This window comes from Manacus candei, unplaced genomic scaffold, assembly GCF_025592945.1.
Source record: "Manacus candei isolate 608988 ecotype Guabito, Panama unplaced genomic scaffold, ASM2559294v1 h1tg000060l, whole genome shotgun sequence".
NCBI lineage: Eukaryota > Metazoa > Chordata > Aves > Passeriformes > Pipridae > Manacus > Manacus candei.
The window spans coordinates 13,130,566-13,145,237 of NW_026138108.1; the positions used below are offsets into that span (position 1 = coordinate 13,130,566).

Genomic DNA, 14,672 nt, shown 5'->3' on the forward strand with positions numbered 1-14,672 from the left:
CCTGGGTACTCCATGGCAGCAAGAGCTTTCTGTCCTGGCCCCTTTGCTCTGGGTGGAATCTTCAAACGTACACCATTTGGGCAGTGGCACTGGTATCTGGAGCTGTATAAAGCCAAGAGCCCTTCTCCCCAGCCAAGCAAGCCTGCAACCTTTGGCTCTTGGGTGGATTTGTGGACCAGGCTGGGTACTCCATGGCAGCAAGAGCTTTCTGTCCTGGCCCCTTTGCTCTGGGAGGAATCTTCAAACATACGCCATTTCGGCAATGGGACTGGCAGCTGGAGCTCTATAAAGCCAAGAGCCATTCTCCCCAGCCAAGCAAACCTGCAAACTTTGGGTCTTGGGTGGATTTTGTGGGCCAGCCTGGGTACTCTAGGACAGCAAGAGCTTTCTGTCCTGGCCCCTTTGCTCTGGGAGGAATCTTCAAACGTACGCCATTTGGGCAGTGGCACTGGCAGCTGGAGCTCTATAAAGCAAGTAGCCCTTCTCCCCAGCCAAGCAAGCCTGCAACCTTTGGCTCTTGGGTGGATTTGGTGGGCCAGCCTGGGTACTCCATGGCAGCAAGAGCTTTCTGTCCTGGCCCCTTTGCTCTGGGAGGAATCTTCAAACATGCGCCATTTCGGAAGTGGCACTGGCAGCTGGAGCTCTATAAAGCCAAGAGCGCTTCTCCCCAGCCAAGGAAGCGTGCAACCTTTGGCTCTTGGGTGGATTTTGTGGGCCAGCCCGGGTACTCCATGGCAGCAAGAGCTTTCTGTCCTGGCCCCTTTGCTCTGGGAGGAATCTTCGTTCGTACGCCATTTGGGCAGTGGCACTGGCAGCTGGAGCTGTATAAAGCCAAGAGCCCTTCTCCCCAGCCAAGCAAGCCTGCAACTTTTGGCTCTTGGGTGGATTTTGTGGGCCAGCCTGGGTACTCTAGGACAGCAAGAGCTTTCTGTCCTGGCCCCTTTGCTCTGGGAGGAATCTTCAAACATACGCCATTTGGGCAGTGGCACTGGCAGCTGGAGCTCTATAAAGCAAGTAGCCCTTCTCCCCAGCCAAACAAGCCTGCAACCTTTGGCTCTTGGGTGGATTTTGTGGGCCAGCCTGGGTACTCCATGGCAGCAAGAGCTTTCTGTCCTGGCCCCTTTGCTCTGGGAGGAATCTTCAAACATACGCCATTTGGGCCGTGATACTGGCAGCTGGAGCTGTATGAAGCCAAGAACGCTTCTCCCCACCAAGCAAGCGTGCAATCTTTGGCTCTTGGGTGGATTTGGTGGGCCAGCCTGGGTACTCCATGGCAGCAAGAGCTTTCTGTCCTGGCCCCTTTGCTCTGGGAGGAATCTTCAAACGTACACCATTTGGGCTGTCGCACTGGCAGCTGGAGCTGTATAAAGCCAAGAGCCCTTCTCCCCAGCCAAGCAAGCCTGCAACCTTTTACTCTTGAGTGGATTTTGTGGGCCAGCCTGGGTACTCCATAGCAGCAAGAGCTTTCTGTCCTGGCCCCTTTGCTCTGGGAGGAATCTTCAAACATACGCCATTTCGGCAATGGGACTGGTAGCTGGAGCTCTATAAAGCCAAGAGCGCTTCTTCCCAGCCAAGGAAGCCTGCAACCTTTGGCTCTCTGGTGCATTTGGTGGGTCAGTCTGGGTACTCCATGGCAGCAAGAGCTTTCTGTCCTGGCCCCTTTACTCTGGGAGGAATCTTCAAACGTACGCCATTTGGACCATGGGACTGGCAGCTGGAGCTCTATAAAGCAAGTAGCCCTTCTCCCCAGCCAAGCAAGCCTGCAACCTTTGGCTCTTGGGTGGATTTGGTGGGCCAGCCTGGGTACTCCATGGCAGCAAGAGCTTTCTGTCCTGGCCCCTTTGCTCTGGGAGGAATCTTCAAACATACGCCCTTTCGGCAATGGGACTGGCAGCTGGAGCTGTATTAACCAAGAGCCCTTCTCCTCAGCCAAGCAAGCCTGCAACCTTTGGCTCTCTGGTGCATTTGGTGGGCCAGCCTGGGTACTCCATGGCAGCAAGAGCTTTCTGTCCTGGCCCCTTTGCTCTGGGAGGAATCTTCAAACGTACGCCATTTGGGCCGTGACACTGGCAGTTGGAGCTGTATGAAGCCAAGAACGCTTCTCCCGACCAAGCAAGCGTGCAATCTTTGGCTCTTGGGTGGATTTGGTGGGCCAGGCTGGGTACTCCATGGCAGCAAGAGATTTCTGTCCTGGCCCCTTTGCTCTGGGAGGAATCTTCAAACATACGCCCTTTCGGCAATGGGACTGGCAGCTGGAGCTGTATAAAGCCAAGAGTGCTTCTCCCCAGCCAAGGAAGCCTGCAACCTTTGGGTGCTGGGTGGATTTGGTGGGCCAGCCTGGGTACTCCATGGCAGCAAGAGCTTTCTGTCCTGGCCTCTTTGCTCTGGGAGGAATCTTCAAACGTACACCATTTCGGCAATGGGACTGGCAGCTGGAGCTGTATAAAGCAAGTAGCCCTTCTCCCCAGCCAAGCAAGCCTGCAACCTTTGGCTCTTGGGTGGATTTTGTGGGCCAGCCTGGGTACTCCATGGCAGCAAGAGCTTTCTGTCCTGGCCCCTTTGCTCTGGGAGGAATCTTCAAACATACGCCATTTGGGCAGTGGCACTGGCAGCTGGAGCTGTATAAAGCCAAGAACGCTTCTCCCGACCAAGCAAGTCTGCAACCTTTGGCTCTTGGGTGGATTTTGTGGGCCAGCCTGGGTACTCTAGGACAGCAAGAGCTTTCTGTCCTGGCCTCTTTGCTCTGGGAGGAATCTTCAAACGTACGCCATTTGGGCAGTGGCACTGGCAGCTGGAGCTGAATAAACCAAGAGCCCTTCTCCCCAGCCAAGCAAGCCTGCAACCTTTGGCTCTTCGGTGGATTTTGTGGGCCAGCCTGGGTACTCCATGGCAGCAAGAGCTTTCTGTCCTGGCCCCTTTGCTCTGGGAGGAATCTTCAAACATACGCCCTTTCGGCAATGCGACTGTCAGCTGGAGCTGTATAAAGCCAAGAGCGCTTCTCCCCAGCCAAGCAAGCCTGCAACCTTTGGGTCTTGGGTGGATTTGGTGGGCCAGCCTGGGTACTCCATGGCAACAAGAGCTCTCTGTCCTGGCCTCTTTGCTCTGGGAGAAATCTTCGTCCGTACGTCATTTGGGCAGTGGGACTGGCAGCTGGAGATCTAAAAAGCAAGTAGCCCTTCTCCCCAGCCAAGCAAGCCTGCAACCTTTGGCTCTTGGGTGGATTTGGTGGGCCAGCCTGGGTACTCCATGGCAGCAAGAGCTTTCTGTCCTGGCCCCTTTGCTCTGGGTGGAATCTTCAAACGTACACCATTTGGGCAGTGGCACTGGTATCTGGAGCTGTATAAAGCCAAGAGCCCTTCTCCCCAGCCAAGCAAGCCTGCAACCTTTGGCTCTTGGGTGGATTTGTGGACGAGGCTGGGTACTCCATGGCAGCAAGAGCTTTCTGTCCTGGCCCCTTTGCTCTGGGAGGAATCTTCAAACATACGCCATTTCGGCAATGGGACTGGCAGCTGGAGCTCTATAAAGCCAAGAGCCATTCTCCCCAGCCAAGCAAACCTGCAAACTTTGGGTCTTGGGTGGATTTTGTGGGCCAGCCTGGGTACTCCATGGCAGCAAGAGCTTTCTGTCCTGGCCCCTTTGCTCTGGGAGGAATCTTCAAACGTACGCCATTTGGGCAGTGGCACTGGCAGCTGGAGCTCTATAAAGCAAGTAGCCCTTCTCCCCAGCCAAGCAAGCCTGCAACCTTTGGCTCTTGGGTGGATTTGGTGGGCCAGCCTGGGTACTCCATGGCAGCAAGAGCTTTCTGTCCTGGCCCCTTTGCTCTGGGAGGAATCTTCAAACATGCGCCATTTCGGAAGTGGCACTGGCAGCTGGAGCTCTATAAAGCCAAGAGCGCTTCTCCCCAGCCAAGGAAGCGTGCAACCTTTGGCTCTTGGGTGGATTTTGTGGGCCAGCCTGGGTACTCCATGGCAGCAAGAGCTTTCTGTCCTGGCCCCTTTGCTCTGGGAGGAATCTTCGTTCGTACGCCATTTGGGCAGTGGCACTGGCAGCTGGAGCTGTATAAAGCCAAGAGCCCTTCTCCCCAGCCAAGCAAGCCTGCAACTTTTGGCTCTTGGGTGGATTTTGTGGGCCAGCCTGGGTACTCTAGGACAGCAAGAGCTTTCTGTCCTGGCCCCTTTGCTCTGGGAGGAATCTTCAAACATACGCCATTTGGGCAGTGGCACTGGCAGCTGGAGCTCTATAAAGCAAGTAGCCCTTCTCCCCAGCCAAACAAGCCTGCAACCTTTGGCTCTTGGGTGGATTTTGTGGGCCAGCCTGGGTACTCCATGGCAGCAAGAGCTTTCTGTCCTGGCCCCTTTGCTCTGGGAGGAATCTTCAAACAGACGCCCTTTCGGCAAAGGTACTGGCAGCTGGAGCTGTATAAAGCCAAGAGCCCTTCTCCCCAGCCAAGCAAGCCTGCAACCTTTGGCTCTTGGGTGGATTTGGTGGGCCAGCCTGGGTACTCTAGGACAGCAAGAGCTTTCTGTCCTGGCCCCTTGGCTCTGGGAGGAATCTTCAAACGTGTGCCATTTCGGAAGTGGCACTGGCAGCTGGAGCTCAAAAAGCCAAGAGCCCTTCTCCCCAGCCAAGGAAGCCTGCAACCTTTGGGTCTTGGGTGGATTTGGTGGGCCAGCCTGGGTACTCCATGGCAGCAAGTGTTTTCTGTCCTGGCCTCTTTGCTCTGGGAGAAATCTTCGTCCGTCTGTCATTTGGGCAGTGGGACTGGCAGCTGGAGATCTAAAAAGCAAGTAGCCCTTCTCCTCAGCCAAGCAAGCCTGCAACCTTTGGCTCTTGGGTGGATTTGGTGGGCCAGCCTGGGTACTCCATGGCAGCAAGAGCTTTCTGTCCTGGCCCCTTTGCTCTGGGAGGAATCTTTAAACGTAAACCATTTCGGAAGTGGCACTGGCAGCTGGAGCTGTAGAAAGCCAAGAGCCCTTCTCCCCAGCCAAGCAAGCCTGCAACCTTTGGCTCTCTGGTGCATTCTGTGGGCCAGCCTGGGTACTCCATGGCAGCAAGAGCTTTCTGTCCTGGCCTCTTTGCTCTGGGAGGAATCTTCAAACATACGCCATTTGGGGAGTGGCACTGGCAGCTGGAACTCTATAAAGCAAGGAGCCCTTCTCCCCAGCCAAACAAGCCTGCAACCTTTGGCTCTTGGGTAGATTTGGTGGGCCAGCCTGGGTACTCCATGGCAGCAAGAGCTTTCTGTCCTGGCCCCTTTGCTCTGGGAGGAATCTTCAAACATACGCCATTTGGGCAGTGGGACTGTCAGCTGGAGCTGTATAAAGCCAAGAGCCCTTCTCCCCAGCCAAGCAAACCTGCAACCTTTGGCTCTCTGGTGCATTTGGTGGGCCAGCCTGGGTACTCCATGGCAGCAAGAGCTTTCTGTCCTGGCCCCTTTGCTCTTGGAGGAATCTACAAACATATGACATTTGGGCCGTGGCACTGGCAGCTGGAGCTGTATAAAGCCAAGATCCCTTCTCCCCACCAAGGAAGCGTGCAACCTTTGGCTCTTGGGTGGAGTTTTTGGACCAGCCTGCGTACTCCATGGCAGCAAGAGCTTTCTGTCCTGGCCTAGGGCTTCCGGGGTCCTTTGGACAGGCCTCGGGGCCATTTGGGGTCCCCCAGGTGCATGCGTGGGGACCTGGCCTCTCCCCGAGGGTGCCCGGGTTCGTTCCTAGGGCTTCCGGGGTCCTTTGGACAGGTCTCAGGGCCATTTTCGGTGCTCCGAGGGCATGGGGGTGGGCGTGGGCTCTCCCCAAGTGTCCCTGGTGTCGTTCCTAGGGCTTCCGGGGTCCTTTGGACAGGTCTCGGGGCCTTTTGGGGTGCCCCGGGGGCATGCGGGGGGGGCCTGAAGTGTCCCAGAGGGTCAGCGGGGTCGCTCCTAGGGCTTCCAGGGTCCTTTGAACAGGCTTCGGGGCCATTTGGGGTCCCCCAGGGGCATGCTAGGGGGTCCGGACCTCTCCCCGAGGGTCCCCGGGGTCGTTCCTACGGCTTCCAGGGTCCTTTGGACAGGCCTCGGGGCCAGTTGGGGTGCCCCTGGGGCATGCGGGGCGGGCCTGGGTTCTCCCCGAGGGTCCCCGGGGTCATTCCCAGGGCTTCCGGGGTCCTTTGGACAGGGCTATGGGCCATTTGGGGTGCCCCCGGGCTAGCAGGGGGCCTTGGCTCTCCCCGAGGGTCCTCGGGGTCGTTTCTAGGGCTTCCGGGGTCCTTTGGACAGGCCTCGGGGCCATTTGGGTTGCCCCAGGGGCATGGGGTTGGTCGTGGGCTCTCCCAGAGGGTCCCCGGGGTCGTTCCTACGGCTTCCGGGGTCCTTTGCGCAGGCCTCAGGGCCAGTTGGGGTCCCCCAGGTACATGCGGGGGGCCCTGGGCTCTCCCCGAGGGTCCCCAGGGTCGTTCCTAGGGCTTCCGGGGTCCTTGGGACAGGCCTCAGGGCCATTTGGGGTGCTCCGGGGGCATGCGGGAGGGGCATGGGGTCTTCCCGAGGGTCAGTAATGGGGGAGCCGGGCTGACCAGGGGACAGCAGCCCTGTTTCCCAGGACAGAAAGCTTGTGAGCTTTGGCTTTCAGGTGCAGTGTGTGGTGCAGCCTGGGCACTCTGTGGGCAGCCAGGGCTTTCTGTGCTGGCTCCTTTACCCTGCGAGGGATCCTCGTTTGGATCAGGTTTGGATCGGGTGGCCGGCAATGGCGGGCGGGGCTGACCAAAGGGGGGACAGCAGCCGAGTTTCCCAGGACAGAAAGCCTGTGAGCTTTGGCTTTCAGGTGCAGTGTGTGGCGCAGCCTGGGCACTCTGTGAGGAGTAAGTGGTCTGTTTCCTGGTATTCGAGCAAGCCACATCAGCTCATGTGCACCTAAGGACCTTTTGAAGTAAGCAGGAGACGAGTTTAGGTTCTTCCTCGGAGATTTTTACTTCATGGAGGAGCTCCTTTCAGTTCAGCGCAGGTGAACGGAGCTGCACTGCAAGCTGTAATCATCTCATCATTGAATGCAGCTGAGGGCGTTTGGGGGGATTTAAACTGCAGGGACAAACTGCTCTCAGCTCAGCCCGGCTCAGCCCACCTGCCTTGCGAGGCATAATCAGCTCACCAGGGGTGGAGTCCAGTGGTTTGTGGATGCTATAAATTGGAGCAGGAGAAGAGGGGTGTGGCATGTTAGTAAGGCAGGTCACTTTGAAGAGCAGGTCGTCCAGGCAGAGGGAGTAAAACAGAAGAACCACTCTCCTTCCCAACTGTCTTTGGTGGCTTATAAGGTAGGTCTGCGGCTGACGGTTTTTCTGGAATAGGGCTGAGAGTTTAAGTGGAGCACTTCATCAATAGACGGGGTGCAGTTCAATAATGGAAAGAAAAGCTTTACCGTGTGTCTCTCAAATTCAGCTAATGGCCCACTTTTGGTATAAGGTAGGCAGCTAGGGCTTCCTGTCCTGGCACCTTTTCCCTGCGAGGGATCCTCGTTTGGATCGGGTTTGGATCCGGTGGCCGGCAATGGCGGGCGGGGCTGACCAAAGGGGGGACAGCAGCCCTGTTTCCCAGGACAGAAAGCCCTACAGGTTTGACTTTCAGGTGCAGTGTGTGGCGTAGCCTGGGCACTCCGTGGGCAGCCAGGGCTTTCTGTGCTGGCACCTTTTCCCTTCGAGGAATCCTCATTTGTACTGGGTTTTGGGGGGGCGAGCCGGCAATCGTGGGCGGGGCTGACCAAAGTGGGGACAGCAGCCCTGTTTCCCAGGACAGAAAGGCGGTGAGCTTTGGCTTTCAGGTGCAGTGTGTGGCGCAGGCTGGGCACTCCGTGGGCATCCAGGGCTTTCCGTGCTGACACATTTTCCCTTCGAAGAATCCTCATTTGTGTTGGTTTTGGAGGGGGCGAGCCGGCTATGCGGGGGGGACTGACCAAAGGGGGGAGAGCAGCCCTGTTTCCCCGGACAGAAAGCTTGACAGGTTTGGCTTTCAGGTGCAGTGTGTGGCGCAGCCTGGGCACTCCGTGGGCAGCCAGGGCTTTCTGTGCTGGCACCCTTTCCTTGCGAGGAATCCTCATTTGTAAGGTTTTTGGATCGAGTGGCCGGCAATAGCGGGCGGGGCTGACCAAAGTGGGGACAGCAGCCCTGTTTCCCAGGACAGAAAGGTTGTGAGGTTGGGCTTTCAGGTGCAGTGAGTGGCGCAGGCTGGGCACTCCGTGGGCAGCCAGGGCTTTCCGTGCTGGCACCTTTTCCCTTCGAAGAATCCTCATTTGTGTTGGTTTTGGGGGGGGCGAGCCGGCAATGAGGGTTGGGCTGACCAAAGGGGGAACAGGAGTCCTGTTTCCCAGGACAGAAAGCTTGACAGGTTGGGCTTTTAGGTGCAGTGTGTGGCGCAGCCTGGGCACTCCGTGGGCAGCCAGGGGTTTCTGTGCTGGCACCTTTTCCCTGCAAGGAATCCTCATTTGTATTGGGGTTGGGGGGGGCGAGCCGGCAATGGCGGGCGGGGCTGACCAAAGGGGGGACAGCAGCCCTGTTTCCCAGGACAGAAAGCCCTACAGGTTTGACTTTCAGGTGCAGTGTGTGGCAGAGCCTGGGCACTCCGTGGGCAGCCAGGGCTTTCTGTGCTGGCACCTTTTCCAAGCCATTTGGGCAGTGGGACTGGCAGCTGGAGCTGTATAAAGCCAAGAGCACTTCTCCCCAGCCAAGCAAGCCTGCAACCTTTGGCTCTTGGGTGGATTTGGTGGGCCAGCCTGGGCACTCCATGGCCAGCAAGCGCTTTCTGTCCTGGCCTCTTTATTTTGGGAGGAATCTTCATCCGTATGCCATTTGGGCAGTGGCACTGACAGCTCGAGCTGTATAAAGCCAAAAGCCCTTCTCCGCAGCCAAGCAAGCCTGCAACCTTTGACTCTCAGGTCGATTTGGTGGGCCAGCCTTGGCACTCCACAGGCAGCAAAAGTTTTCTGTCCTGGCCCCTTTGTTCTGGGAGTAATCTTTGTCCGTACGCCATTTGGGCAGTGGCACTGGCAGCTGGAGCTGTAGAAAGCCAAAAGCACTAGTCACTATGGGGATGTGGGACCCCAATCCCAAGGCAGAACTGAGAAAAACAAAGAGCAGAATTTTACCCCAGTAAGGAAATCCTGGAACCTTTGACTCTGTAGTGAAGGTGCTGGAGCAGACTGGGCACTCTGTGGGTAGAAAACTTCTCCATGCTGGAACCTTTTATCTGGGAGGAATCTTAATTTGTCTCAGTTTTCGAGAAGGGGGACCGGCAATTGGAGCACCGGGCTGAAAAAAGCGTACAGCAGCCCTGTTTCCCGGGACAGAAAGCCTGTGAGGAACCAGGAGAACTGGCTGCTAGGAAAGACCCTGTTACAGAATGGGTTCTCCTGGTTCCATCCAGGACAGGGTTATTTTTGCAGTAGCCAGGAGGGGCATGGAATGTTGGAGAAAATCGGTCAGGTTTTGAAAGACTGTTCTGCTCCAATGATTTGGAAGTTTACCTCTGTCAACTACAGGATCCTGATAAAGTAGCAGAATCTTTGAAAGAGAAATGCTGTGGCAGTTCCAGAGAGGAGCAACTTAGTGCAGTGCTCTGGGCCCTGGCTACTATTTATCAGACACAGTGCAAAACTAAACAGCACCCTCGGAAGGAGGAGAAGGAAAGCAGACCAACAGGCGCCGTGGCCACTCAAGCTGCAGCTGAACCAGAGGAGCAACCTGTGCCAGTAGCAGTCGCTCCTGTACAGAAGAAAAAATTCAAAACCAAATCTGTTCACATAGAGAGGCATGAAGAGGCATGGGGGGAAAAAAACAAGGTGTGAGAGCGTTGGCTTGCGCTGTCCGTGAGGAAAGCTGTCCCGTGGAGGGTGCGGATCCCGGCGGGATGAGCTGGAGCGGCGGCGCTGTGCCGGCAGCGCCCGCCAGGGGGCGCTGTCAGAGGGGGTGGGGAGGTGGGCGGGGATCCCGTCCCTCTGCTGGCGTTGGCCACGCCCCCTGCCGTTGGTATGGCAACGCGCCGCGCGACTCGGCTGCCCGGGGAGAAACAGGGATCGTCCGGGAGCGACAGCCGGGATCGTCCGGGAGCGACAGCCGGGATCGTCCGGGAGCGACAGCCGGGATCGTCCGGGAGCGACAGCCGGGAGCACCGCCTGCGGTGACAGCCCTCGATCCTGGAAGCCGAGCGGTAGGCGTGGAGTTTCACTGAATCCGAAAAATCCGGAATGATGAACCGCCCAGAGGCTTTGATCTTTGAGCAGCAAAGGTATTTATTGACAGCGCTGGGAGCAAGCCAGCTGTTGCTGGAAAAACCTGCTCCAAGGCTTCACATGGAATCAGCAGGTTTTATACAGTTTTCGTATATGATTAAGTGCATATTCAAGTGATTACAGCATTTATCTATACATACTAATAACAGGCGAAGTATAGGTGGAGCTCAGGCGGGGCTTCTCCTAGCCCCCAATTTTGGTGGGAGTTCTGTTCTTCCTCCCTGAGTCTGGGGGCTAGTTCTCATCTTCCTCAGCTTGACCTCTCTTCTTTTCCATTGTTCTCGACCCGCTCACTGAAGCTTGGAAAAAGCCATGGTTCCTGTCCTGTTTCTTCTATTCCAATGTCTACCTTATCCTACTGCATCTTAATTTATTACCTCTAGGCTTATTACATGTTCTTTTACCATTCTCTTAAGTTTTGGTCCGGTAAGTAGAACAGAACGAGCACAGATGGTTTTGGATATTAGTAACTTGTTAGCAGGCCAAAATTTCTTAGTTAACTCTTTTGGGCCTGGCCTCCTGTTTCACCACCCTTTGGAGTCTTGGGGAGGCCACAAATCTTCTTCCAAGGCCGGAGCACCTCTGCCATGGTGGCTGGCTGGGAGAGCTGGGGTTGTGCAGCCTGGAGAAGGCTCCAGGGAGACAATAGAGCCCCTTGCAGTGCCTAAAGGGGCTCCAGGAGAGCTGGAGAGGGACCTGGGACAGGAGCCTACAGGGCCAGAACGAGGGGGCACATCCTCACACTGACAGAGGGCAGGGTTAGATGGGATATTGGGAAGAAGTGTTTTCCTGGGAGGGTGGTGAGACCCTGGCACAGGTTGCCCAGAGAAGCTGTGGCTGCCCCTGGATCCCTGGAAGTGTCCAAGGCCAGGTTGGACGGGGCTTGGAGCAACCTGGGCTAGTGGAAGGTGTCCCTGCCCATGGCGGGGGGTAACTGGATGGGCTTGAAGGTCCCTTCCAGCACAGACCATTCTGTGATTCAAGAAAGGCCCTTTTCCAACTGAAATGTTGTGTCTCCTCTTGACTCCCAGCTTGTAGTTGCCAGTTCTCTGGAAGCAGGCCTGGCAGTCAGCTGGGATGGGCCACCTGTTTCCAATAGGATGTGTGTGACACGTTTGTGGAGAGGAAGGCTGTAAACCAATCTCCAAGGCCAAGGTAAAAAACCCAAAGGACCGAGTAAAAGCCAAAGGAGTTGGTTGTGTTGGTCAGTTGTTTGCTGGCTGTTGAAGTGACATCAGGCAGGAGCTCAGTTTCGACCTTTCTGGGTTTGGTTTGTTTGAGTAGAAAATAATTGTGTTATCTCCAGCATATGCTCTCTAATGCATCTCCATGTGTTCTCATCTCTTCACTGTGTATCAGAATATATTAACTGAAGGCAGCATCATTATAACACAGCAGTAAAACGTATTAAAAGTCACAGCCAGATTCAGGCATTTCTCACTCTGCTGTTGACTTTCCTGGTGACTGTAAGCAAGGCACACAATCCAGTTGGCTGCACTTTTCCTCTCTGAGGAAAAGGTTAACCTTTTTTTCTCATTTTGAAAATAGCCTTAGATTAAAATAGCCTTAGATGGTTATGCACGTGCCAAGTAGGGTTCCTTTTTTTTTGCTTTTTTCTTCTGCCACCCTTCCCTTCCCCCGCAATTTTTGTGAACTATTTTGTCACTGTTCTCCATTCAGGAGATTGGAAGGAATTCTAACTGTTGTGATTATGGTTCTTTGAAGGCTCACTTAGCACACCTTTTGAATGAAAGAAAGAAGAAGAGTAGGTCTTCTAAGAAGAGTAAAATGCTCACTTCGGATAGGCATTCAGAAATGTCTGCTGATGCCGTGCTACTACCATGTTATCAGCAGAAGTGTGATGGAAAAAGGCCCATCAATGACTCCACAAAAAAGGCACAACCAGACAGGTAGAGAACAGAAGCATAAACCCCCAATTATATGTTCATGACTATAGGAATGAAGTTGTAAGATTTGCACTGGGAGCAAGAAATTTCTGAATTCTTGGTCATAGCACTAATGACTTGTAACAGAGTGTCTCCTTGCTCAATGTAAATTTAGTATGATGAGCTGCTGCCTGTTAAAGTGCAGGCTGACAGGCTGATATTTGCAATGGCAGGCATATTGTGTGGCTTTCCTTTGCAAAAGAAATTGCCTGTCTTCTTCGCTCAGAGCAGTCTAGGTAGATGCCCAGTCTGACACATCTTTTTGAACTATATTTCAAAGTATGTTGATGATTTACATGATGATGGTGATGATGGTGCAGTAAGATTGCGTAATGAACAAGAAAGACGTTAATGCATCCATCCTTTTTACCCTAACCCTGCTGCTGAATTCTCCTGGATTCTCATTGACCCCAAGGAGAAACACAATGCCCAAGCCAATGGGAAGAGCAGTGGGCAGATAAAGGCTATTTTCACATTTCTTGCTGATTCCTCCTTGAGATTTCACAGATTCTTATACCTTTTAGGCATAGTATGTTTGTGTTTGTAGTTTGCATGCACTAAATCTAGCATGTATTGCTTTAATGCCATCATAACAGATTTGAAGTTGGGGTCAAACCACACTAGTTCAAACCACTACTCAGTTCAGTTCATGTCAGAAGAAGCAACGTTGATTCTTTGAATCATATTCTTTGTAGTTAAAACAATACTTATGTTCACTTAAATGTTACATTTTGCCACTTAAAGTGAATATTATATTATTGTGCTAGTCCCTCTTCTTACACATTTAATACAAATCAAAGCTTTATTCTCTTCTTGTTTCAGAGAACCTACAACATCTCCAGAGGCCTGGAGAAATGTAGATACAAGTTCAGCTGAGGAAGTCAGAGGCCTACCTGATATAGTTGGTAAAATTGTTTTCCCTTTATGTCAGCTATTTAAATTTGCATTCATAGGAGACACTATACATATAGCAGTTTTAGCTGAACAAGGTATAAAATCAAGCTCAGAAATGACCTGGCACGTTTTTGGTGATTTGTAGGTAATTTTGAATCTGAAGAGTCTCCTCTTAGAAAAAAAAAATGGTTGTGAAATTGTCAGTCAATCACAGCTTATGTTTGGATGATAAATTCCAGTTCTGATGTAAGCAGATCTCACTCTTGAAATGATGCAACTTTTTTGCATCACACCTGAGCTTTAGTTGATAGCTTCCATGCTTTTATCCTGAAAATCACAAGTTAATAAGAGAGGTTTTAAAATATGCTCAAGTATTTTTAACCTCCATTTGCAAAGATTTCCCTTCCCATGCTGCACACTGTAAGAGCTGCACAAACTGCAGCAGTCATAGTGGGCATTTGGGGATTTATTCTTTGTGCATCCCATGTTCTGCAGCAAGAGTTCCAGGCTCCATCATCCTCATTTCTTTCTTGGCAGTTCCTGAGGAAAAAAACAGCGAGACCTTGAAATGCGTGGCAGAACGACGGCGAAAGCGTCACGATCAAGCAGTGACCAAAATGCAGCAGGAGCTGGACTACGTTGGCAAAGTAAGGCAGGATTTTTTAATCCAGGTAGTCTAGAGTGCTATTCTAAGGTCAGGGCCCAATATTCAAGTGATCACACTGGGTTCCTTCTCTTTTTAGGAGATGGAAGCCTCTGTTTCGGAGCTTCAAAAATTCCTTCAACTAAAAGTGATGAAATCTGATGAAAAAAGTGGACTTCTGTTCGAAAAGATTGTGTCTGACACGGCTCTAGAAGGTTTCTCCTTTGAAGTAAGGCAGCTCAGAGCATTGGCTCACCTTCAGTTATTTGTACCTGCTCTGTGTAACAGGTTCTCATGGCTCACTGGAGTCTTAAGATCTGTTTTCTTTTTTAAATTTTTTTTTTGTTACATTTACTTTTCAAAGAGATTGAGACTAAATTCTTATTGCAGGGTTTGGAAGAACTGTGGAATATGATTCACCAGGAATCCTTGAACAGAAAGAAGTGGATTAGGACAATGGATGAATCCCTAAAGAAGATGGAAAGGAATCGAGCCTCTAAAGTGAGATGCAGCCTTAATAACTGTTACTTAAGGATAAGATTATTATTTGCTGATAATGCTGGATGCAGAGCAAAGAGTAGCTTGTTTCCATAGGAGTCAGAGATCTACCAGTAATTCTGTTGTGTGGTGATTGCTTTCCTTTCACCAGTAGACCATTCAATCATTTTATACCTGCATAATCAGAAGAAAATACTTTTTTTTCAGTTTCAAGGTGTTTCTTTCTTGCACAATTATCTGTACTGAAGGTGAGCTGCTTTTGTTTTCATGCAAGGGTTTTTTAGGTCGAACTGTCATCTGCTCTGTTATTTTTTGGGGACAGCTGAGAAAGACCACAGGCATGACCTAGCTCAGTTTTAGTTTGGGTAGCCTGGGTATCAGTAGGACTTGTGTTGCAGTTGTGTAGGCTTTAGGCTGACTTGTAAAAGTCATTGGATATCA

The 14,672-nt window shown here is 52.7% G+C and overlaps 1 protein-coding gene across 10 annotated transcripts in view; it reads left to right on the forward strand.

Moving 5' to 3' along the window:
* The first annotated feature begins 10,023 nt into the window (after nucleotides 1-10,023).
* The window catches only part of CCDC180 (coiled-coil domain containing 180), a 37,293-nt gene continuing 32,644 nt past the window's right edge, over nucleotides 10,024-14,672 (forward strand). For 7 of the 10 annotated variants that reach the window (XM_051803799.1, XM_051803796.1, XM_051803801.1 and 4 more), the window contains exons 1-6: nucleotides 10,025-10,246; nucleotides 11,976-12,160; nucleotides 13,019-13,101; nucleotides 13,628-13,737; nucleotides 13,834-13,962; nucleotides 14,124-14,234. In XM_051803799.1, the coding sequence (XP_051659759.1) occupies nucleotides 12,039-12,160; nucleotides 13,019-13,101; nucleotides 13,628-13,737; nucleotides 13,834-13,962; nucleotides 14,124-14,234 (555 nt within the window). In that variant the 5' untranslated portion in view covers nucleotides 10,025-10,246; nucleotides 11,976-12,038. Of the gene's footprint in view, nucleotides 10,247-11,975; nucleotides 12,161-13,018; nucleotides 13,102-13,627; nucleotides 13,738-13,833; nucleotides 13,963-14,123; nucleotides 14,235-14,672 lie in introns of all 10 variants that reach the window. The other 3 variants (XM_051803802.1, XM_051803797.1, XM_051803800.1) reach the window with 3 other exon arrangements.